The sequence below is a fragment of the Apium graveolens genome, chromosome 3, assembly GCF_009905375.1.
Source record: "Apium graveolens cultivar Ventura chromosome 3, ASM990537v1, whole genome shotgun sequence".
In the NCBI taxonomy this organism is placed as follows: Eukaryota; Viridiplantae; Streptophyta; class Magnoliopsida; order Apiales; family Apiaceae; genus Apium; species Apium graveolens.
Window position 1 is genome coordinate 93,723,642 of NC_133649.1, and position 25,619 is coordinate 93,749,260.

The window sequence follows — 25,619 nt, forward strand, 5'->3', positions numbered from 1 at the left end:
TCACCCTGTATCTGCTGTTAGAGACTTTCCTCCAGGATGTGGACCTAGTAGTATATTTCCCCGACCACCGGTGCCACCTGTTCATGCTTCGGGTACCTCCTCTCTTATCCATTTTCATGTGCATCAGGCCGTTAATAGGGCCTTGATTCGAGAGCAGAGTCCCGACCTGGTTGCACACTTAGACTGTGTACCTGGTGGTCCCTACCAGGGAGTACCTGCACCTTTTCCTGATATCCAGGCCCCGGTGAGAGCCCTCACTCAGTCAGCTATTGAGAGGGCTATGCACATTGATCTTTTTATCAGTTCGGAGACCTGAGCAGCTCAGTATCAGGGCCTAGTATATTAGTTGGTATTTGAGTTAGGGGTTATGGGAGGCAGTGGCTAGATAATGGACTTCTGTGTTGGTAGTTGTCAGAACTCGGACGCCTGTGTCCTTTAGAGTTATGTAGTTTATATATTAGTCGGGGGCTGCTATGACAACCAAATTATGATTTGTATTCAGATTTTGTTATTAGTGTTGTCTTGTAACTGTTTTAATTGGATATTTCATACTGTTGTTGTACTATAGTTCTTTTTTATATAAAAGTTGTTGTTTAGGGTTTATAAAACTTTTGCATTGTTATTATTGTTGTAACCATTATTGTTGTATTTGTTGTTGGTCTTGTTAAATTTAGCCATTTATTATGGATGGACCCCAATTAAATAAGGATTGGAATATTTTGTTGTGGTAGTGTTCTCCTGACACATAAAAATATTGCTACCTGGGGGTAAAATTTTCAAACTAAAACTATTTATTGTGTTTCAGGAGAATGCAGCCCAAGAAGAATAGCTCGTCCAATTCCTCTAGTAGAGAGTCTGTTGGGGGCCCAACCATGGGTGAGTTGCTAGATTTTTTGCGCCCATCCGTCACAGTCAGGGCAGAGTTCCAGTCCCTCCCGTACCTGGCTCCTTAGAGGTAGTTTGCATCAGACAAGATGTGGTCTGATGAGTTGCTGTAATAAGTTAGTGTGTCAGACTTGTTGAGTAAGTTTGGTTGTATAGTTTTGTAACCTAAGTCATACTTAAACATGTCAAAGATTTTGGGAATAAGAGGGTCGTATTTATGTATTTATGTTGATTCGGGTTGATTTATGTTTGATGTTATTATTGTTCGTGACGTCAGCTCTAGACCCCGGGGTTGAGGCCGTCACAATTACACCATTGCCTATTCATAAAAAATTATTCGGGTAAAAGTGGTTATAAAAAATTAAGTACTTACCTGATGGTAAGATTAATCGACACAAAGCACGTCTGGTATCTAAGGGGTTTTCCCAAACCCATAAATTGGTTTATTTCGATGCCTTTGCCCCCGTGGCGAAAATGACATTTTTCATGTTTTACTTGCTTTTGCAGCCCTATCCAGTTGGTCCATCACTCAACTTGATGTGACAAACATCTTCTTACATGGCACGCTTGATGAGGAGGTGTACTTGTACTATTCATGAGCATGTGCTCTAGAAATTTCTAAATAAAAAACTGGTTTGTTGGTTAAATCGTTGCATGGGCTTAAACAAGTACCTTGTCAATGGTTCATGGCTTTATCCACTGCTTTGTTATCCTTTGGGTTTACTTAAACAACTGGTGGCCCTAGTCTTCTTGTGTATGCTCAAGATGCTTGTCTCATTCTGCTGCTCATCTATGTTGATGATATGATTCTGGCAGGAAATGACTCCAGTCTTATGTCTCAAGTCACATATTTCTTCAATACTCATTTCAAAATTAAGGATCTTGGTTCATTGAATTATTTTTTGGGCATTCAAGTTGTTCGAGATGCCTATGGTATATTCATAGATCATTATAAATACATTCTAGACATCATTAAACACTTCCAGTCCATCTGCTTTACTGGTTATCTTGTGACAATAGAACAACATCACAATCTCTTGCATTCAACGGATAGTCATATTCTTTGTGATGTTACTGCTTATAGACATTTGATTGGTCGTTTGATTTACCTTACTATCTCTCATCCTGATCTCTCTTACCATGTTCATTTTCTTGCGCAATTCATGAATTCTCCTCACTCTATACACTAGCATGCTGCTTAAAAATTGGTTCGCTACTTTTCTTCAATACCTACTCATGGCATATTCTATGCGGCAAAAATGAACCATGTTTTTAATGCATTCTGTGATGTAGACTGGGGTAGCTGTCATGTTACTCGTCGGTCCTTAACCGACTTTTATATTACACTAGGTGGTACTCTGATCTTATGAAAATGAAAGAAACAACAGTCTGTGTACTGCTCGGCTGCTGAGGCTGAATACCGTAGCTTTGCTTATACATGTTGTGAGGTTACTTGGTTGGTTTCTTTACTCAATGAGCTTCACATTTGTAATCTTATTTATGTGCCAATTTTTTTTTATAATCAATCTGCATCCTATATTGCTTCAAACCCCGTCTTTTATAAATGTATTAAACACATCGAAATTGATTATCACTTGGTACATCACAAGCTCAAATCTTGCCTTATCTTTACTCACCATTTTGTTCATTAAAGTCTTGTCCTATACTAAGCTCAAATTAAATTAAAGTCTTCCATGCCCGACCTGAGAGGGCCTGTTAGAAAGTTTTTGAAGAAAATTAAAGAAAATATTATCTCCGATCATTTCTTTTATCTCATTTAAAAAAATTTGGGAACACACCTCATAAATAAAATCCTATATTTTCTTTACCTTTCTCTTCTTTCCCTTTTCAGCAAAGTATTTGCTAGTTGGCTAGGTGTTGATGCTATCTAAACTTCAGCTTAACTTATCACACTCAATTTTTTTAGCCTTAAGTTTGTTATTTATGTTAGATTGAAATATAGATATATGATACAAGACTGTATGAATAATGATTAATACTGATTACTAAGAAATACGCATCTCTCTCTCAATTATCTTTAGTTTATTGTACATTTCGTTCCTTCTCTCTAATTTATTGCAGACATAGTTTGTCATTCATATTATCAGATCCATCTTTATGAACAAATTATTATAAAAATGCTTTTGTGTTGCTTATTGAGAGTTGATAGTGTTACATGTATTTTTGGTCTTTTGGTACACACATTTACAACTTAAAGTTTAGATGATTTATGAGTTATTTTTTTAAAATACCCCAAATTGACACTTACGGTGAATCGACTATTTTTTTTTGCCAAATTTAAAGTAGATTTCATTAATGACTTAAAAGAGATTCAATCGGGACAAACCCCCAACTGATCATGCAACCAGGTTGAAAAACAAATAGAGCTAAATAATTAGCCATTTTGTTTCCGGATTGCTTAACAAACTGAATACAAATATTCTGAAAATTAAAAATGAAGGTAATGGTTTCCCGGACAATCCAGCACGCATCTCCCCCGAAAACAGTAGCTTCACAATTGACCCTCACATTAATTCGATTGATATTGCAATGTTCAGAGGACTCAGTTGCAACAACGGAGTTTAGAGGCCTCAAATTATGAACAAATATTTTTTGTGAGAGGTGAGCACATGTGATTTTCACCACCATTCCAAACGCACCCCAGCTATCTACCTGCCGGACACCAGCTATAGACCTGCCGAAAGTATTGTTAATGCGAGATATCCAGATCTCCCAATACACCATCCAATTCATTTTCAACACAACCACCACATCGCACAAAGAGAGATACATCGCATAAAGTGAGACAATCAAACACACAAATAATAACTTAAACAGAACAATACGAAAAAACCCAAAATTCAAAAATCTCGGAATAACACCAAATTGTAATATGTTGTTAGACCAGAGATTTTGAATCCAAAAACTGAATTTTATTATAAAATCCAAGCTCTTACCTTAGTAGATCTGAAAACTAAAGTGAAAAACTGTAATGGATTTTTCGAGAGTGAATAAAAGAAGAAGATGAAGATGAATATGGAGATAGAGATGGGTAGAAAGGGGGAAAAAGAAGGTAGGGCGGCTAGGGTTAGGTGAAGCTAGGGCGGCCGACTCTGATACGGTGAATCGACTATGATTTAGATTTTTTTGTTTAATCTATACTTCTTATTTGAGTTTTTAAACTCCACCAAATAGGCATGTACTTGAAGAATTTAGAGTGAATGATTATTTTATTGATGAAAATAAGTTAAAAGTCAAGTTAAGAGATACTTTAAAATTTTAAAAAGCATTTATGGTCATCTCAAAACATGAATTCGCTTTAAAACAATTCTAATTTCAAATTTACATGTTTTTCACTTTATATAAGTAATCCATCTCCAAACATTTCTTTATACATTTTTCAAGCATAATTATATATATTATCAAATATTATGCAGATGTATAATCTCATTCATACACAAAAATAACTCTATCTTCAAAGTTTCACCTTTTTCACTGTATATCATTATTTCATCTCCGATATATATATTTGTGGGTAACTTATTTATTAAATTAACTAAGTAACTAGTTTTGATATGTGCACATATATAACTATGTTTATACACGTTTACACCTAACTTTTTACATCATTTACTAATTCTATCTATCTTTTATTTTGTACTTTTTATACGTGTTTTTATTAATTGTTCTTCAATATTTTTGTATATGTGTTCTATAATTAAATTTATTTATGTTCTTATTAATGTTATGTTCTCTAATTATTTTAACACATTAGTGATAATTGAACACATATTTTCTGTATTGTGATTTACTATTTTTTATATTATTTACTTTTTCTTCTCCAAAATTTTATATATCTAGCATATTATTATATGTCCGGTAAAATTTCTACATTTTCTCTAACTATTTTGCATGTGTACTGTGTTTTATTTTTTATTATTAAGTGTTAGTTAATTTTTTATTTGTGTACAGTATATTTGGGTAACTATGTACTCTAAAGATGTACCTATGTACTCTAAAGATGTTATGTATCTATATGTACTGTAATGATATTTTGTGTCTATTTTGTATGTTCTGTATTTATTATTTGTGTACTCTGTATTATTTTTGTATTCTTTGATTAAATTTATTTGCATGTCTTGTATTTTTTTGAATTCTTTATTTAATATTTTTTTTAGTTTTTCTTATTTTTCAATCTTTTATGGTAGGGATTAAAAATATTTGAAAAATAAATTGATGGAAAAAAATTACTGAACGCATGAACACATTTTTTTTATTTTGATTACAAAAGGTAATTTATTGTGTTGTAGGTAAATTTTTTTTGAATCAAATAAACATATTTTGATCAAAAAATAAAAAATTATATATCTTCTATAATTAGAACATGTAAAAAGTTGTTTAAAATATTGTAATTTAATATATTAAAATTTGTATGACATATGTATAATATATATCTTTCTTTTCTGAATTAGATTTATTAAAATTTAAACTTAAAAAATATATATTGAATTTAAAGAATTTTTTTCACTAAAATTTATATTTGAAAAGAAAAATAATATAAAAAAGTGTCAAACATGTGATATTATTTTTTAAAATTTTTGGTTAATGTTATACTTGTAATTTCATAAATTAGAAAATTAATAATAAAAATATTAATCATTATATGTTTTAAGAAGATAAGTTAGATTAGAATATATAAGAAGAAGAAGAAGAAATAAAATATAAGATGTACACATGAAAAGTAAATATGTAATATACATATTTTGTTTGGTGTTTTCAACTGACAAGTTAGTTTTTGAAACTTGTTCCCTAAAGTTCACAGTTATTTCTTAGCTTTTTTAGACCATCAATATACAATCAACAAATGCAATTTAGTTACTTAGTTACCCGATCAAAAGAGTTACTAGATGATCCCTCCTATATATATATATATATCTTTCAACATAATTATATACATTATTAGATTTATGCAGAGGTATATTAACACACATATATATTAGGAAACATGCAAATTATTACTAAACAACTGCTTTCTCTTGGCTCAAGTCAATATATTCAGTTAAATAATATTACTTATTCATATATAAATTTGGACAGTTGATATTTATAAATTTAAAGATATAGATGGAGATGTTGGAGATTGTTTTCGAAGGTCTTAACTCTAAAAATGAAGTAAAGAGAGGGTTTAGAGCTACCATCCGAGATGTCATTACACATAATTTATGAAGGTGTTAACTTTAAAAATGAAGTAGAGAGTACTTTTAAGAGTTGATATAGAAGATGCCCTAAAATATTTTTGAATTTCAAATTTTATTTATTTTTTGCTTGTATAAATTAAATAGCAAGTCCAACTGACTAGCTATAAGAAATCATAAGTTATAATTTTAGGATTTTGACACAAATTTCACTCAAATAGTCTCTTAAACGGCTCCTCAAAAGTTAAGATATGATTTTCATCCATCATGTTTAGTAGCAAGTCCAACATAGTCTTCATATGAGCTCTTAACTCAAAATATAAAGAAAAATGGTGAAATTTTAACTCCAACAGATTCTTAGTGACTCCTCAAACTACTAAGAGCCTATCTTCCTCCTTTATTTTTAAGAGTCATAATACACTCTTAAGAGCATCTCCAATAGAATCATAAATCACTTTTGTTATGCAAGACATGCATGTACATAACAAGAGTAAGTCACTTTGACAACCCTAATAATTAGTTGTATAATAATATTATTGTATTTTGTACTTGTATTTCTTGAATTATGTAAAAGTGTTAAAGAGATTAGGCTCGAAAATTTTTCTATGAACAACCATCAAGCTAAGGAATAAAATTTGGAAGAAGATCAATGCTGATCATACCTCGGAGAGAAGTATAGAAGATTGAAATTGAATAATGTTATTTTTGGAAAAATATTATAAGTCACATATCAACAATTCACAGATCAAGATGTATAGAGATATCCCCAAGTCAAAATTGCATGTAGATGAGTGAAGATATCGACAAGTCAAAATTACATATAGAGAAGTGGAGATATCAACAAGTCAAAACTGCGTGTAGAGAAGTGGAGATATCGACAAGTCAAAACTGCTTGTAGAGAAATGAAGATATCGCCAAGTCAAAACTACATGTAGAGAAGTGAAAATATTGACAAGTCAAAATTGTATGTAGAGAAGTGGACATATCGACAAGTCATAATACTTATAGAGAAGTAAAGATATAGATAAGTCATTATACATATTGATATGTGACTTCTCTATACAGTAAAATAGGTCTCGATAGCAGCTCAAATTCAGAATACATACAATTTAAGATCCAAGATTATCAGTCAACAATCAATTATATCATTGAATTGAAAAATCTACAAATGCAGTTTGAAGAATGCAAAATCAAGAGCCAAGATGAACTGGACAAAGGAGGGTCACATACATGTTAGATTCTATGCATATTTAGTGCTCTTAAAGTGGAAATAGACAAAAGAGTTTTAAAAAATATGTTAGTCCATTTTAGTGCAACTTCTGAAAACTGTGCATGTTGATCTATAAAACATGCTAGGGGTCCTTGTTTAGAAGTAAAAAAACAGATCTAGAAATATTGTATTCTCTCAAGAGAAATAGCTGAGTTCTTATTATTCAAGAATACAGATTCGTAGCACAATAAATTTGATTTAAATATAAATTAAGTGATTTTTAATAAATTGCTTGTGTCTTTTACATTAAGTTATTTCTCACTAAAAAATTATATCTAGTTGTTGAAGTTACAAAGCCTAAACACAAAATGATTTTCAAGAAAGTAAAATCAAGAAAATCAAGAAAACACATTCATCCCACTCTATGTTGCACTTTATACCTAACAACTCTTAAATATAATATAAATTGTGAACTCTTAGCAATTTAATGTACGTTCATTTTCAACAATACTTTTTATATCCACTTCTCTTATATTTTAATATTATTAAAAGTAAATTGAAGTCATGAAAATAAAAAACAAAGTGGAGAGAGAGTACATCCTACTAATTTACTATAATTAACTATAAAATATTAGTTGATAGCTAGATAGTGGCTAACAAGTCCAACAACTTCCTTAAAAAAACTCTTAAGTCCACATATAAGAAATTTGATAAAAAAATGATATTTCAACAATGTCCTAGTGATTTTTTAAATCATCAATACACCATACTCATACCTTATTTTGAAGGTATCATAAGCCATACTTTATACCATCTTTATCAATAAAAAATTTATTTCTCTCTCTCTCATATTTATTTTTACTTCTTTTCCTCTCTTCTTTTCATTTCTTGTCTATATTCTTTCATACTTATTATTAAAATATCAATAATAAAGGAGAATAAGTAACATTGTTGGAGTGGAAATACGATATCATATCCTAAATCACTAAGAGTTAATATATTATAACATTTATAAGGAAGTCATTAGTATACTATCGAATTTTCTCCTATAGCAAGTCCAACAGTATGCTAGTAGCTTCTTTATAAATAATATAAAATATTGGCTCTTAGTAATTTTGGATATCATTTTGTATTTTAACTCCAACAATGATCCCTATACTCCTTACTTATTTTTATTATATTAATAAATGTGAAAAGATATGGATAAAAAGTGGAAAAAAGTGAGAGATAAAAGTAAAAAAGAATAAAGAGAAATGAATTTTTTATTGTTAAAAGTGTTATAAGGGAGTACTAAAAGTTCCTTAAAGATAAAAAATGAAGATCATGTCTTCGTGATTTAAGGAAACATTTAAACACTGTCTGAGTGCCATATAAGAAGTTCATATAAGGAAATTGTTGGATTTGTTCTTAGAATTGAGATTTGAGGAGATATAAGAAGCTTTTAAGTTTTCAAAGAGCCTATAAGAGTCTTTTGAAGTTCTAATTTAAACATCACTCTTTATATTTAAACTTAAAAGCTCATATAGAGAGCTTGTTATAGATACTCTAAATTATATTTTGTAATATATTATACAGGTTTTTTTATGATGTGCTCATGCGAATACACCAAGATATCAGATGGCATTTCCTCATTGGTCTTTAAAGCAGCGGAACCAGAGGGGGGCAAAAGGGTGCTTGAGACCCCTGACCTAGAAAATGCAGTAAAAATAAATTTTTTATTCATGCTTAATTACAAATCAACACCCCTTGAAATAATTAGAAAAAAGATGAATTTCATATAAAAAATAAATGGCTGAATAATCTTTTAAGTCTTAAAATTTGTACAAGTATACCCATTTTCCCCGTGGTTTAAAAACATTTCTTTATGTCACTAAAGTACTGAAAACGTATCTTTTTATCATTTGACCTCCCCATTTACGCCGGTCTTTTTTCCCGAAATTGATTTTTTTCCAGTCCAAAGGTAAAATTTTTATTTTCAGTATTTTAGTAACAAAAATGAACGTTTGAACCATATCAGCATGTGGGTATATTTATTATGAGCATATGCTACGGGTATATTCATGCAAAATTTAAGGCTTCAAAGATTAATAGGCAAAAAAAAATTTAGCACCCCCTAAATTTATGTCCTGATTCCGCCACCAGGTCATTAACTCATGAATAATGATGCAACCTATGTTTGCACAAAAAAATTTCACCAATAAAAATAACAATAAAAATATATTAATTCATCAAAAGTGTATACAAATTACCCTCTCCATCCCATTTATACGAGTTTGTTTGACTAGCATGATATTTAAAAAATTAATGTTAACCACATAAAAAAAATATTGGGTATTAAAATAATTGTATCATTTAAATATGTGATTATGTAATCTTAAGAAAAGTGCATAAATGTATGGTTCATTTTTCTTGATACATTCAAAAAAAAAGTACTTAACATAAATGAGACTAAGAGCATGCCCAACGCGAGCCCAAGTGTTGTGTTGAGACACGCGAAAAAGACTTGTCCCCGAAATTTTGCATTGGAGCAGATGAGAAAAATTGTACAGGACCCTCTTCCCTGGGCTCAGACCTGTTTTACAGTTTCATATAGTTTATTATTTTCTTACTTTTGTCATTCACTGTGTTCATTAAAAAAAAAGAAATATAAGTAATGGTGGGATCACATTAATCATTTATAACAGTTGAACGTTGGAATATTTCAATCCGAACCCTTTTTTTCTGAGTTGGCATGTTAGTGGGGTCAGATAAACAAGAAGACGGGCGCATTGCTCATGCTCTAAGTGTAATGATTAGCCCATAAAGACATCCACTTTCTTTCTCTTTCTTTTTCTTTTTGTCAATCTCTTTCCAAATTTGTTATAATAATAATAATAATATTCTTCCTTCAATTAATTAATTACCATTATTTAATAATTATAATATTTCCCGTAATCAGTATATAAAAAGTTACATTTTTCGATTCCCCATCTCCCCACCTCAATCACCGCGTATGTGTAGAATTTTTATAGAATGTTGATTCACAACCTGCCTACTTCTAAATAGGATTACACGAGCCCCAAATAAAAATTATATATTGTTAAAATATTTGAATAAAAATAAAGTGATTGTCAAAGTGTATCGAGGAAGTCTCTCAAATCTTACCGAGGAAGACTTGTAAAGCTTATCGAGGAAGACTTGTAAAACTTATCGAGAAAGACTTGTAAAGTTTATTGAGGAAGTTTTGTAATACTTAATGAAGAAATTTGAATAGCTTACTTAGTAAGTCTTGTAAACCAACTACTATAAATAGCTCATTTAGGTAATGAAATGAAATACAACTTTCTCTCCATCTTCTATTCTCCTATATTTTCTCTACATTAAACATAACTAATATTTCCAGTCAAGGTTTATAACAAAGGTTTATAACAAAGGTTTATAACACGTTATCAGCACGAGTCTCTGCCAACTGAAGCTTTATTCTCGAAAGAGCTACGACTTATTCTGACCCACGAGTCCCTATCAACTAAAATTATTTCATAAAAGAGAATGGCGAATCTTGCAAAATTAGAGTTTGTTGCCTTGGATATTTCGGGGAATAATTATTTGTCATGGGTCCTTGATGCGGAATTACACCTTAGTGCTAATGGCCTAAAAGATACTATTGACCCGTAAAAAATCCCAACTGTTAAACAAAATGCAAAAGCGATTAGCTTTCTTAGGCATCACATCCACGAAGATCTAAAATTTGAATGCCTCACTATCAAAATCCACTCACCCTTTGGAATAATCTCAAGGATAGATTTTTTCACCAGAAACTTGTTCACTTGTCATCTGCCCGATATGACTGGATTAATTTGAGATTACAAGATTTTAAATTTGTAGCTGAATATAATTCTGCTCATTTCAAGATAAGCTCAAAATTAATTTTATGTGGTGAAAATATTACTGATGCTGAAATGATTGAAAAGACCCTCTCAACCTTTCACCCCAACACTATGATCCTGGCTCAACAATATAGGGAGCGTAATTTTCAGAAATATGGCGAGCTGATATCTCTCCTTCTTGTGGCTGAAAAAAATAATGAGTTGCTATTAAAAAATCATCAGATACGTCCCACAGGCTCTGCCCAGTTACCTGAAGTACATAACACGCCATTCCTGAAGAATGAACGTGGGAAAAGGCATAGAGGAGGACGGGGTTATGGACGAAACCGTGGACGTGGAAATTTTCTTGGTTGGTTTCACAATCAATATCATTCTGGCCACCTGAAGTGGCAACGTGATGATTACAACTCTGGCCACCAGAAATGGCAACGTGAAGTTCCAAATAAAAGAAAGGCACCCCAAGAAGGAGAGAACCGAGGCATCTGTCATAGGTGCAGATCTGGGGGGCACTGGCAACGTACTTGTCGCACACCCAAACATCTTGTTGATCTCTACGAGTCATCCAAAAGGAATAATGAAAGAGAGTGGAAACCAACTTCGCTAATTATAATCTAGTTAATGAACCAGTCAATAAGGCCTCAAATAAAATAGACACTGGTGCTAATCTTTATTATGGTTTAGACGACTAGACTTCATATGTATTGTCTTGCTTTACTTATTTCCTTTATATTTTACTTATTTCCATTATGTACTCATTTTATGTACTTGTTTCATGTTATTGTTCTATGTCCTCGGTGTGTTTTTAATAAAGATGTTTTTCGTTTATATATGTATAGAGATGGAAGATATATGCATTGTTGACTGTGCAACCACACACACTATTTTACAGATTCAAAAATACTTCTCACAATTAACTAAAACCAACTCACATATCTGGACGGTATCGGGTACATCAAATATAATAGAAGGTTTTGGGAAAGCTAGTTTTCTTCTACCAAACAAGACACACATACTCATACAAGAGGCTCTATACTCTAGCAAGTCAACTAGAAACCTACTGAGTTTTAAAGATATATGTCTTAACGGGTTTCACGTTGAAACTACTAACGGGAATGAAAAAGAATACTTCTCATTACCTCAAACACCATTGACAATAAAAGGGACCTAAAAAAAAATTCACTCGGTTTCTTCAGGATTATATGTTACGAGTATACGAGTTCTTGAATCTCGTAGTGTCAACATCCCCAAAGTCATAGACCCAAAACTACTTTCCCTTTGGCACGAAAGACTCGGTCATCCAGGAGTATCTATGATGCGTCGTATCGTTGAAAATTCTGTGGGACATCCTCTTAAAACTCAAAAGATAATATCCCAAGATGAACTTCATTGTTCAGCATATTCCTTAGGAAAACTGATTGTCCGACCATCCCCAGTTAAGCTTCAAACCGAGTCCCCGAAATTCTTAGAAAGAATTCAAGGTGACATTTGTGGTCCTATTCATCCATCTTCTGGCCCATTTAGGTACTTTATGGTTTTAATTGATGCGTCAACTCGATGGTCTCATGTATGTCTACTTACAACCCGAAATACAGCATTTGCCAAATTACTTGCCCAAATAATTAAACTCCGAGCTCAATTTCCTGACCATCCCATTAAATCAATCCGACTAGATAATGCTGTTGAATTTACATCTACAACTTTTAATGAATATTGTATGTCAGTAGAAATCTCAGTCGAACACCCGGTGGCTCACGTACATACACAAAATGGTTTAGCAGAATCCTTAATTAAAAGACTTCAACTTATTGCCTGTCCCTTACTACTAAGGGCAAAGTTACCTATATTTGTTTGGGGTCATGAAATACTTCATGCTGCAAATATAATTAGAATAAGGCCTTCTCCTTACCACAAACAATCCCCTCAAGAATTAGTTCTTGGTGAAGTACCTAATATATCTCATTTAAAAGTAATTGGTTGTGATGTGTATGTTCCTATATTACCACCACAAAGAAATAAAATGGGACCTCAAAGAAGAATTGGTATATATGTTGGTTTTGATTCTCCATCTATTATAAGATATCTGGAACCATTAACCGGTGATGTTTTTACTGCTCACTATGCTGATTGTCATTTTGATGAATCCATGTTCCCTAAATTAGGGGGAGATCATGATTTGCATAAATTAAATTCTGAAATATCATGGAATGCATCAGGATTAAATTCTATTGATTCACGTACTAATCAATGTGAATCTGAAGTTCAAAGAATTATTCATATGCAAAATATTGCTAATCAAATGCCGGATACCTTTAGTGACTCTAGACATATTATAAGGTCACATATACCTGTTGTTAATGCTCCGGCATGAGTTGAAATCCCTACTAAGAAATCAATTCCTGAAGAATTGATTGGTGATTCAAAGCCACGCCAGAAGCGTGGTAGACCTATTGGTCCAAAAGATATTGTACCACGAAAATGGAAATTGATTGGAATTGCCCCAGAAGTGGCAAAAGTTTCAGAAAATACCCCAGAATTGGTATTTCCTCCTGAAGAGGTTCAAGCCCCTGAAGTGGCTGTAATAAAACTTCCAGATGTGGGATTGCCTCCCGAAGTGGCACATGCCACAGAAGTGGCAAATGCTTCCCCAGAAGCAAAGGTATCTGAAAATTATGAGATATCAATGAATTATGTCCATAACGCGAAATTACTGGATCGTGGGAGTATTGAGGTTGATGATGTATATGCTTTTTCCGTGGCATCTGGTATTATTATGAACTCCGATCCTGAACCACAAAGTGTGGAAGAGTGTCGACACCAAGGTGATTGGCCAAAATGGAAATAGATGGGTGTTTGTACGAAAACGAAATGAGAGAAATAAAATTGTGAGATATAAGGCCCGGCTAGTAGCCCAGGGATTCTCTCAAAGACCTGGTTTTGATTACCAGGAAACATACTCTCCTGTGATGGATGAAGTTACTTTTCGTTTTCAAATGGGTATGGCTTGTATGGAAAAACTGAAAACACGTTTGATGGACGTTGTGACAGCATACCTATATGGATCACTTGATAGTGATATTTATATGAAAATTCTTGAAGGGTTAAATATTGAGGACACTAAGCCTCGACATTTATATTCTGTTAAATTACAACGATCATTGTATGGTTTGAAACAATCTGGTCGTATGTGGTATAACAGGCTTAGTGAATACTTATTGAGTGATGGATATTTTAATAATCAAGTGTGTCCTTGCATTGTTATTAAATGATCATCAACTGGTTTTATTATTATTGTTGTACAAGTGGATGATTTGAATATTATCGGTACTACTGAAGATATTACTAATGCTGCTAACTATTTGAAAAATGAGTTTGAAATGAAAGATCTTGGAAGGACAAGATTTTGTTTAGGTATACAGGTGGAGCACTTATCTTCAGGAATATTTGTTTATCAATCAAACTACATTGAAAAGATTCTTGATCGGTTCTACATGGACAAAGCTCATCCACTAACCACACCAATGGTTGTTCGATCACTCGAGGTTGAAAAGGATCCTTTCCATCCTAGAAAACAAGATGAAGAGACTCTTGGACCTGAAGTTCCATATCTCAGTGCAATTGGTGCTCTCATGTATCTTGCAAACAACACACGGCCTGATATTGCATTTGCAGTGAACCTGTTGGCAAGATTTAGTTCTGATCCTACTAAAAGGCATTGGGATGGAATAAAACATATATTCAGATATCTTCGAGGGACAATCGATCTTGGACTATTCTTCCCAAACAATTCAAGATCACGGCTAGTTGGATACGCAGATGCTAGATACATGTTAGATCCTCATTTTGGACGATCACAAACAGGTTACCTATTTACATATTGTGATACTGATATCTCTTGGAAGTCTACAAAACAGACTATGGTTGCAACTTCATCAAACCACGCAGAATTTCTAGTAATTCATGAAGCAAGCAAAGAATGTATTTGGCTAAGGTCGGTCATTCAACATATTCGAGAATCATGTGGATTATCAAGTATTTCAGACAGTCCTACTGTTCTATTCGAGGATAACTCGGCCTGTATCAAACAACTTAAGGAAGGATATATTAAAGGGGACCGAACAAAACACATATTGCCAAAATTCTTCTACACTCATGAACTTCAAGAAAATGGTGATATTAATGTTCAACAAATTCGCTCATGCGATAATCTGGCGGATATACTTACAAAGTCACTACCTACATCAATATTTGAGAAGCTGAGAAATAATATGGGTATGCGGAGGTTAAAAAGTTTGCTACATCAAAATGTCAGAATGTGAGACATTTTATTCAGGGGGAGGCTGTACTCTTTTTTCTTCGTCAAGGTTTTTATCCCACTGGGTTTTTCCTTGCAAGGTTTTAACGAGACAGTCAATCTTTGCTTTGCAATAACCCGCATTTGACAATCAAGGGGGAGTGTTAAAATATTTGAATAAAAATAAAGTGATTGTCAAAGCGTATCGAGGAAGTCTCTCAAATCTTACCGCGGAAGACTTGTAAAACTTATCGAGGAAGACTTGTAAAACTTATCGAGAAAGACTTGTAAAGTTTATTGAGTAAGTTTTGTAATACTTAATGAAGAAATTTGAATAGCTTACTTAGTAAGCCTTGTAAACCAACTACTATAAATAGCTCATTTAGGTAATGAAATGAAATACAACTTTCTCTCCATCTTCTATTCTCCTATATTTTCTCTACATTAAACATAACTAATATTTTCAGTCAAGGTTTATAACAAAGGTTTATAACATATATATAATTGTACCTTTTATTTAAGACCTATTTATATAAAATTTATTTGAATCGTAATTAGCATATAAGTTGATTAACTTTTTCAGTTAAAACTTAAAATCCGTTCAATTTTTTATTATTCTGAACTAAATCATCTCATTTTTTTAAAACACTTTGGAAACTATATTTAATAAAGTAAAATGGAATATTATCTATAGGTAATATATTCTATAAAAAATGAAATATTATAAATTAAACTTTAACAGTATTCACTCATTGATTTAGTAAAATTATTATATTATTATTACTAATATTTTTTATTTATTTTAACTAAAACATCTTATTCTTTAAAAACATGATGGGAAACAGTAACTAATCATAATTTTTTCAAATAAAATATAAATTACTTTTCAACTAAAATATTTTATTTTTTTCAATTTATTCCAATTAAAGCATATTATTCTCCAAAAAAATTTACGGGCAAGTTTATTTAATAAAGTTATTATATTTATTATTAACCAACAAATTACATTCTTTAACTAAAATACATTACTTGTTTTCATCATAACCAAACTCCCCTTCTTTCGCAAAATTAACATAAAAAATTATATTTAATAAAATAAAAAATAATATTTATTAATAACCAACTATTTACATTTTTCAGCTAAAATGCATTACGAATTTATTTTTAACTAATAATATAATGATTAAGAAATTCAACTCTAAGATCGTGATTGGATACGCATATGTTTGGTAAAGAGAATAATCTTTTGCAAATTCGTTATTACGGGTAGTTCCTACAAAGGATCGGACTAATGACGTAAATTAAAAAAATAAAAAAATAAAGTAAGTCTGTGCATTACACGAGTTTTAAATTAATAATAAATAAGGAGTGAGTATATAAATTATTGTTGGAGTTGAAAAACAAAATAATGTCCTAAATCACTACGATTCATTATTTTATAATATTTATAAAAACCAACTAATAGCACATCTCACCATTCTTTAAATCACTTCTAAATATGATATTCTATTCCCCTAAGTAGTATACATTGTGTTATGCCCAAAAATTGGTATAAAACATATTCAGATTAAGATTAATAAAATGAGCAAAATCGAAGGGCAAGCGCCTGAAATTTAGAAAAAGATAAGATTGATTTCCATTAAAGGCACGCCCTCAAACATGATGGAGGAGGCGCGCCCAATTATTAAAAAGGAGTAGAGAAATTCCTTGATTGGAATCTGTCTTGTGGTGGGCCTTAGGGCGTGCCCTAGATAAGAAAGGCTCCTTGAATGGATTACTCGGACATGATTACTTTGACAGACCCATACTTTGGCTTGGACAGAATTAGAGCAAGCCCTAACGATGAATAATTTAGGGCGCACCCTTTTATGTAGAATGACATAGGAAGAGATCAAAGGCAGATGACACAGGGCGGCGCCAACATACAGAAGTGTTTGGGCGCGCCCTTAACTTCTACTTGGCACACAGATGCATCTTTGACATATTACTTGGACGAACTCTTTGGAAGATTCAAGGAAGATGGAGAATGTTATTACTAACCAATTTGATGCAGGTACTCTATTGAAGAACTCCTCCCTGTAGCACATCTACAGAAAAGGCGGTGTCCGTGATCAGAGACCTCCAGGGGTATGCCTGGACTGAAGACCTCCTCCTGTAGTCAATGGGTGTCCTCATTGGGGATATGAGGTGAAATTTGGTGTGTGCTTTGGGAGCTCTGTCTCTGTAGTCAACGGGTGTCCTCGTTGAGAGACTTTGGAGTATCCTGCACTTTGCACCCAAAAGCTTGGGATCACTTGTCCTGTAATCTGGTAGGGGCTCTTTATTGGGGGACAAGGACGCGCCCAACATTTGGGGTGAACCACGCTATACCTGCGTCCGTGGACTAGAGAAACAGCTGGTAGCGTAGGGTTATCCTTGGCCAGGGAGATACCTCATCCGTGAAGTCTCGAAGCCATGGACGAGCCTTGGGCCTTTGTGGTTGGGCCTCATCGGCGGACATTCCTAAAGCTAGTAGAAGACGGTTTCCAATGGGTTTCGTACTGGGCCTCGGGATAAGAAATCTAAGTCCATTAGGTTTCTTGTTCCCCAAGAACTACGTGGGCTTGATCCCCTATAAATAGGGGTACGTAGGCACATTGTGAGGGGTCAGAAGTGAGAACGCAAAGGAGCCACCACTAACCCTAAGCAATCTCAGCCCCCAATAATTATCACCACCAAATACTGTTCATCTTTTCCGACGAATACTATTCATCGGATCCACCGACTACTGTTTACGTTTCCGACGAAGAACTGCCATCACAGATCTTATTTCCGGCTACTAATCTCAAGTTTTGTTGTTCCCAAATTCCTCTGTCAACAAATTGGGGCTAGAAGGAGGGGCTAATCAAGATCTGCATCTGGGAGGAAGGATGTCTCAATATCGTGATGGAAATTTTTATGATGGAAGTTCTGAAGAAGATTCTGATCATGGCTATGAATATGAACCCTACGTTCCGCCAATGACTGATCATCCCACGTCGGACGTTGGGGGACAGCCACCTATGCTCATCAGCAACGCCGACTTGTTAGAACAACTGTATCGCATGGGCGATGCTTTGAATGGTTTCGATTCAAGGTTGAGCACTGTGGAGCGGCGCAAGGCCAAGAGGGGTCTTCGCCGCAACCGAGCGACTCATGCACCTGGAAAAGCGCCCATGACTGATAGGGATGCCTCATCCGGCCATGGCCGCACCGAAGGAGGGCGTGTGTCGATAACCCCGTGACGTCTGGACTATTCTAATGACACGTCCCCAATCATCGAGCTAGTGGAAGAAGATGCTGATGGACGAGAAATTCTGCGGACAGATATCCGGGGAGCCACCCATCCGCACCGGTCTAGACGTAGTCTCGAGGAACGCCGACAGGCGGAGTCGATGCCGGAGAATCAGCAACGGGGTTTCACAGCTTTGAAAGATTACTTGGGGATCCGCTTGGGCGATGATGATTTAAGAATGGTGTTACTTGAATGGCAGAAAGAAGCTGATCGTGGAGATGTGACGCCCCATGATATAACGCGTGTGCCCCTGAATTCCCAGGAAAATCGGGAGCGGTACCGCGATCCAACGCGTGTGCCCCTGAATTCCCAGGAAAATCGGGAGCGGTACCGCGATCATGAGAGAGCTCCTCCCCGCAGATCGCTGGATCGATATGGGCGCGAGTATGGAAACGATCATTGGAGAAGGCCTCAACGGAGAAGAAGAGGTGGAGGCCGAGGTAGATATTTAGAGGGATACCATCGCGACAATTACCGCGGTCACCTTGATTCCCGCTGGAATAACCAAGCAGATGGCTATGACTATACGGAACATGATGAACACAGAAATGTAGAAAACTATGATCGCGGTACGGCTCGGGGCCGCGGCCAAGGTGGAGAAGAGAATCAAGGGAGAAATCAAGGACGAAATACTGAAGTAATTGTGATACCCGAAGACGCCCAGAATACGAACCAGCAGCAAGTCCCTCCCGGAGGGAATCAAGTGGAGGTACCTCCATTACAACCCCAAGGTCTGCAGCCTCAAATGCAGACCATTCCAGGCGTGGGAACTTTCAATGTGGGAGATCTAAAAAGGCTACTTAACCACCTGGAAGGCAGGGTGACGGCCACAGCTGAAATCCCTTCCCCATTTTCGGTGGCAGTAAGAGAGGCACAGTTGCCGGCCGGGTATCGCAACACTACTAGCGGTCTCCGTTTCCACGGAAACTCAGATCCGGTGGAATTCCTGGGTCGTTTTAATATAGAGATGGATGTGTATCAAGTCCCGGACTTGGCTCAATGCCGTCTCTTGGCGGAAACCTTTAGAGAAAGTGCCCAGCAGTGGTTTCAAAAGCTCGGGCCAGGAGTGATCACCTCATGGGATCAGATTAAAACTTTGTTCTTAACCAAGTTCCAAGCCGCGGTGAGATACGCGCCCTCTGTCACCACTCTTGCCAATGTTAGGCAAAGGGAGAATGAAAGCTTGACATCATACTTCAAAAGGTTCAACGCTGAATCTACTAGCGTGAGGGGAGCATCAGACGAAGCCCTGAAAAGCTTCTTGATCGCGGGCTTAAGGGTTGGCTCGGACTTTTGGAAACACTTGCAAGGGAAAGACCCGGCTACTCTAGCAGATGTCTTCGCTTTGGCAGAATCTTTTAAAGCTATAGAACAATCTCTGGTAGAAGTGTAACCGACTTCACAGTCAAGTCAGAGAAGCAAAGGAAGGAAGAGGGATAGGTCTCCAAGCCCAAGATACCGAAGAAGTAGTCGAAGCCCAGACCGGGTGAATACAACAAGCACATAGAGGGGATGGAGTCCTCCCTCAAACTATGACTACAGGACAAGCCGGTACACACCTTTGGTCATATCTATCGAGCATATCTACGAAGTAAACAAAAATAAAGGGCTATTTAGAAAACCTGAAGCTTTATCATCATGGCAAAGCAAAGACAAGAAAAAATATTACGAATACCATGAATCATCTGGACATAATACGTATGAGTGCCGACATTTAAAAGATGAAATCGAAGCGCTTATCAAGGAAGGATACCTCGGAGAATGGGTAGTCAAGGAAGTAAGGAAGCACAAGGATGACAGAGCAAGGGAAAAAGAAAGACGAGCCCCGTGCCGGTCGAACAATGACACCCTGGAGGAAAGTAAATTTGTCAGGGATGGCAGTATCCGAACAATCTACGGGGGAGATCCCGGGATGGAATGCAGCAACCGAGCCTTGACAAGATACGCTAGGGAAGCCCGGTTCAGACCTCTCACGGACATTCATAGGGTGGAAACTCGGCCGCCCAAAGTATTTAAGGGTGAGTCCATGGATATCACCTTCAGAGAAGCAGACGCCCGATGGGTAAATCATCCCCACAATGATGCGCTGGTTATTTCCATCCAAATCAAAACCAAAAATATCCATAGAGCCTTCGTGAATAATGGAAGCTCTGCAAACATCCTCTATTACAGCACCTTCAAGAAGATGGGACTACCTGATCAGGATATGTCGGGGGAAGACTCGTGGGTCTATGGTTTTTCAGACGCAGGAGTTAGAGTCATGGGATCGATTCGGTTGCCATGTACTTTGGAGGAAAGCCCATTATCGGTAACAAAGATGCTTGAATTTAAGGTCTTGAATCAAGAATCGTCCCACAACGTGTTGTCGGGACAACCTTTTCTGTGGGAGATGAGAGTCATCACTTCAATCCACCACCTAACCATCAAATTCCCAACGCCAAATGGGGTGGGAAGTATAAAGGGTTCTCAGTATGACTCTCGGGAGTGCTACAGGAAAGCTATGAAGGGCTTTAGAAAAGACTCCCATGCCGAAGATACTTCGGACGTAGATCAAGAAAAAGGCATTGAACAACCAATCGAGGAAATCCGAGCCCACTATTATGTTGAGCAAGAAGATGAGCATCCCTCCGGGCTGCCTCCGACAATGTTGTACTTGGAAGACACAATCAGAATTGAGATGTTGGAAGAAGAAGAGGCAATGGACATTATAGTCCAAACAGATTTCAATGAGGAACGGTTATAAGGGAGATTCGATGTCTTGCAAAGCCTCGAACAAGGTGAAGCCCTTCCCCCTGAAGGAGCACCCTTACCCGCAAAATATATTAAAGAAGCTGATGCCCCTGCTATGCAAGGCGCGCCTTCTAAAGAAGTCGACGCTCCTCCTAAAGGGGATGCGCCTTCTCTACAAGATAATGAAATCCGTGATTCGCCTGACCTGGATCCCCGGATACCAATACCGGCGGAAAAGATGGGGCCAGCAGAAGATACGATCAAAATCCCTGTCGATGAAAAAGATCCGAGTAAGGTTTTGAGAATAGGATCCCAGTTGGCACCAAGGTTGAAGGAAGGTCTTTCAATATTTCTGTTGGCGAACCTTGATGTATTTGCATGGAGCCATTCTGATATGGTAGGAATTGATCCAGAGATAATGTGCCACCGGTTGAATATCAACCCCAAGCATAAGGGGGTTCGACAAAAATGAAGGGCCGTAAGCGGAGAGAGAGCTATAGCCCTAGCAGAGGAAGTAGATAAGCTCCTGGATATCGGACTAATCTGGGAATCCTTCTACCCAGAATGGCTAGCAAACCCGGTGTTGGTAAAAAAGCCCAACGGCAAATGGCGAACATGCGTGGATTTCACCGATCTAAATAAGGCATGCCCGAAAGATAGTTTTCCCCTACCAAGAATTGATCAGTTGGTCGACGCCACAGCAGGACATGCCTTGCTCAGCTTCATAGACGCATACTCTGGGTATAATCAAATGCTTATGTATGAGCCTGACCAGGAGCACACCTCTTTCATCACTGATAGAGGGCTCTACTGCTATATTGGAATGTCATTTGGTCTGATCAATGCCGGTGCTACTTATCAAAGATTGCTAAACAAAATGTTCAAGAAGCAAATTGGGAAAATAATGGAAGTGTATGTGGATGACATGCTCGTAAAATCGAAAAAGGCGGAAGACCACATCGCCGACTTAGCTGAAATGTTCCATATTCTGAGAAAATATAAGATGAAACTAAACCCGCAGAAGTGTGTGTTCGGCGTGGAGTCGGGGAAATTCTTGGGATTCATGATCAACCACCGGGGGATTGAGGCTAACCCGACAAAAATCAAAGCTCTGCTAGACATGAAATCTCCCACCAGCGTCAAACAAGTACAGAGCCTGACAGGTAGGATTGCGGCCCTGAATCGATTTGTCTCAAAGTCATCGGATAGGTGCAAAGAATTCTTCAAGGCAATCAAAGGAAGGGGGAAGGATTTTCTGTGGACTCCTGAATGTGAAGAAGCTTTTCTGAAATCAAAGAGCAGTTGGGAAATCCTCCGATGTTGGCCAAGCCAGAAGATGGAGAGATATTGATTCTTTATTTGGCAATGTCTGAATATTCCATCAGCGCGGTATTGGTAAAGGAAGAAGCAAGCCACCAGTGGCCCGTATACTATGTGAGCAAAAGGTTGTTGGATGCGGAAACCAGATATACTAACATGGAAAAACTAGTGTACGCACTTATTCTTGCAGCACTAAAGCTTAGACCATACTTCCAGGCTCACCGAATAAAAGTTCGCACCGCTTATCCGCTTCGGCATATTCTACATAAACCTGAATCGTCAGGGAGAATGTTAAAATGGGCAGTGGAGCTAGGACAATTCGATTTGGAATATTGTCCTCGCACGAAAATCAAGGGACAAGCGCTGGCTGATTTCATACTTGAGTTCGATGCAAAAGTCGATGATAAGGCCATAGTGTTGGCAGAACCGACCTCGCAAGGGAGTCACCAGGATGAAAAGAGATAGAAACTCCCACACCCTTGGTGGATATTACATGTGGACGGGGCCGTGAACAATAATGGATCAGGTGCCGGAATTGTCTTTATCACTCTGGAGGGACACCGTTTGATGAGTGTTATCTATTTCAAGTTCTATGCTACTAACAATGATGTTGAGTATAAAGCCTTGATCAACGGTTTGAAATTAGCTCTGGAGGTAAGGGCCGTGAATCTGATAGTTCGGAGCGATTCTGAATTAGTTGTGAACCAGGTCAACGGAGGTTTCCAAGCCCGGGGACCACGAGCAGAGCTATATATGAGATGTGTGCAACGCCTACTGAAAAAAATTTCAAATGCCAGGCTAGAAAGCGTTCCGCGAGAAGAAAATAGTAATGCGGATGCTTTGGCCAAGATGGGGTCACAGATAGACAGTGTTCAACTTAGACAAATCCCTTTGGGAATCCAAGAAATCCCAAGTATTCCAGAGGTGGAGGTGTTTCAAATGCAAGAAATCCCACAAGAAAGTTGGATGACCCCCATTCATAACTATATTCAGACAAGAGTTGTACCAGAAGACAAACTACAGGCTCGACGCCTTCGTTACCAGGCCGCAAAGTATGTCGAATATGACGGGGTACTATACAAGAGAGGATTTAACCAGCCACTGTTTCGTTGTGTGGATATGGAAGAAGGAAATTATATTCTCAGAGAGGTGCACGAAGGGATTTGTGGCAATCACTCAGGGGGTGGTTCCTTGGCATTAAAAGTGCTCAGACAAGGACACTACTGGCGACTATGAGAGAAGATGCTTTCAATTTTTTCCGGGCTTGTGATCGTTGCCAGCGATTCGCCAACTATTCCAATGCCCCGGCATCTACCATTACCTCATTGGCGAGTCCCTGGCCTTTTTCCATATGGGGAATTGATCTCATTGGAGAGTTGCCCAAAGCAAAGGGGGGTGTGAAATACGCCGTGGTGGCTGTGGACTACTTCACCAAATGGGCAGAGGCTATGCCACTAGCCACGATCACGACAAAGAAGATAAGGGATTTTGTGTTCAATTCCATAGTATGCAGGTTCGGTATCCCCTACAAACTCATCTCAGACAATGGAAAGTAGTTTGATAGTAAAGAGTTAAGGAAGCTTTGTGAGGACTTAAAGATTAAAAAGGACTTCGCCGCAGTTTATCATCCGCAGAGTAATGGTCAGACAGAAGCCATAAACAAAATCATAAAACACACCTTGAAGGAAAAGTTAGAAGAGAAAAAAGGAGATTGGCCAGAAGAGATGCCCATGGTCCTTTGGTCTTACAATACGACCCCTAGATCGACCACAGGAGAAACCCCCTTTCTGCTGACTTATGGGTATGAGGCCATGGTTCCCGTGGAGGTAGGATCGGGATACCTACGGAGAGACGTGTTTATCGAGAAAGATGCAGAAGTTAACCAGAGGCTCCACTTGGATCTATTAGACGAAGCCCGAACGAACTCTCAATTGAAGCTTGCTGCATATCAGCAGAGGGTCGCAAGGTATTTCAATAAAAGGTTAAAATCTGTACCGTTCAAGGTTGGTGAAAGGCATATGTCATAGCCTACTCGTTTATTCGAGTATTTAACTCAACTCAAATAAGAATGTAATAAGTAAATAGTGGATCAAGCATCAGAGAGATCTCACAAAGTAACATCTGTCAAAGAATAAAGGAACATTGTTCATCTGCAGACTTGAAGATTCACTGGAAGAAGTTCAAGAATTTGATCATGCCTCAGTGATATAAATCAAGATCGTGGATTTAATCAAGTGACAGAGATCTCGTCAAGGTATCATTTATTACAAGGATTCAATCATAACAACAAAGTCAAGACATGAAGAAACGTCACGAAAGTTAGTCACTCATGAACCAGACAGTACATCGAGTGTCAGCATTAAAGTGACGGAATTGATTCATAAGTCTCAGAGACTTTCAGAAGATTGTCAGAAGAATGGATGCTGCTCAGGGATAGTATTAATTCTCTATTAATTAATTAAGTCATATAATTTAATTAAGAGAATAAATTATATCTGCAAGGATTAATTTATTGATTAATTGAATTAAATTGATTAATTAATTTAGAATTAATAAATGAGGATTTTCAGAATGTTAATTGATTAAAATCTGTGATAATTCTAAAAAAGACAACTGATTGTACTAGTATGACAATCAGTATGACAATTGATAGTCATACCGAATGTCATGCTAATTCAGTTGATTGTATTGATAGAATTATTATTTAGATTAAAATCAATTATTAATTCAGTAAAACAATTTCATTTGAACTAATATGACAATCGATATGACAATCAATAGTCATACCGAAAGTCTTGCTAGTTCATTT

General features: G+C 36.4%; 2 protein-coding genes across 2 annotated transcripts; both read left to right on the plus strand.

The window, feature by feature from the left end:
- Positions 1 to 11,228: 11,228 nt before the first annotated feature.
- On the plus strand, positions 11,229 to 11,771 carry LOC141714434 (uncharacterized). Its single transcript, XM_074517953.1, has one exon. The coding sequence runs from the start codon at positions 11,229 to 11,231 to the stop codon at positions 11,769 to 11,771; it is 543 nt and encodes a 180-aa protein (XP_074374054.1).
- Positions 11,772 to 23,377: 11,606 nt separating this feature from the next.
- LOC141714435 (uncharacterized) lies at positions 23,378 to 24,837 on the plus strand. Its single transcript, XM_074517954.1, has 3 exons — positions 23,378 to 23,881; positions 24,091 to 24,315; positions 24,409 to 24,837. Exons 1-3 carry the CDS (start codon positions 23,378 to 23,380, stop codon positions 24,835 to 24,837), a joined length of 1,158 nt encoding a protein of 385 aa, XP_074374055.1.
- Positions 24,838 to 25,619: the final 782 nt, after the last annotated feature.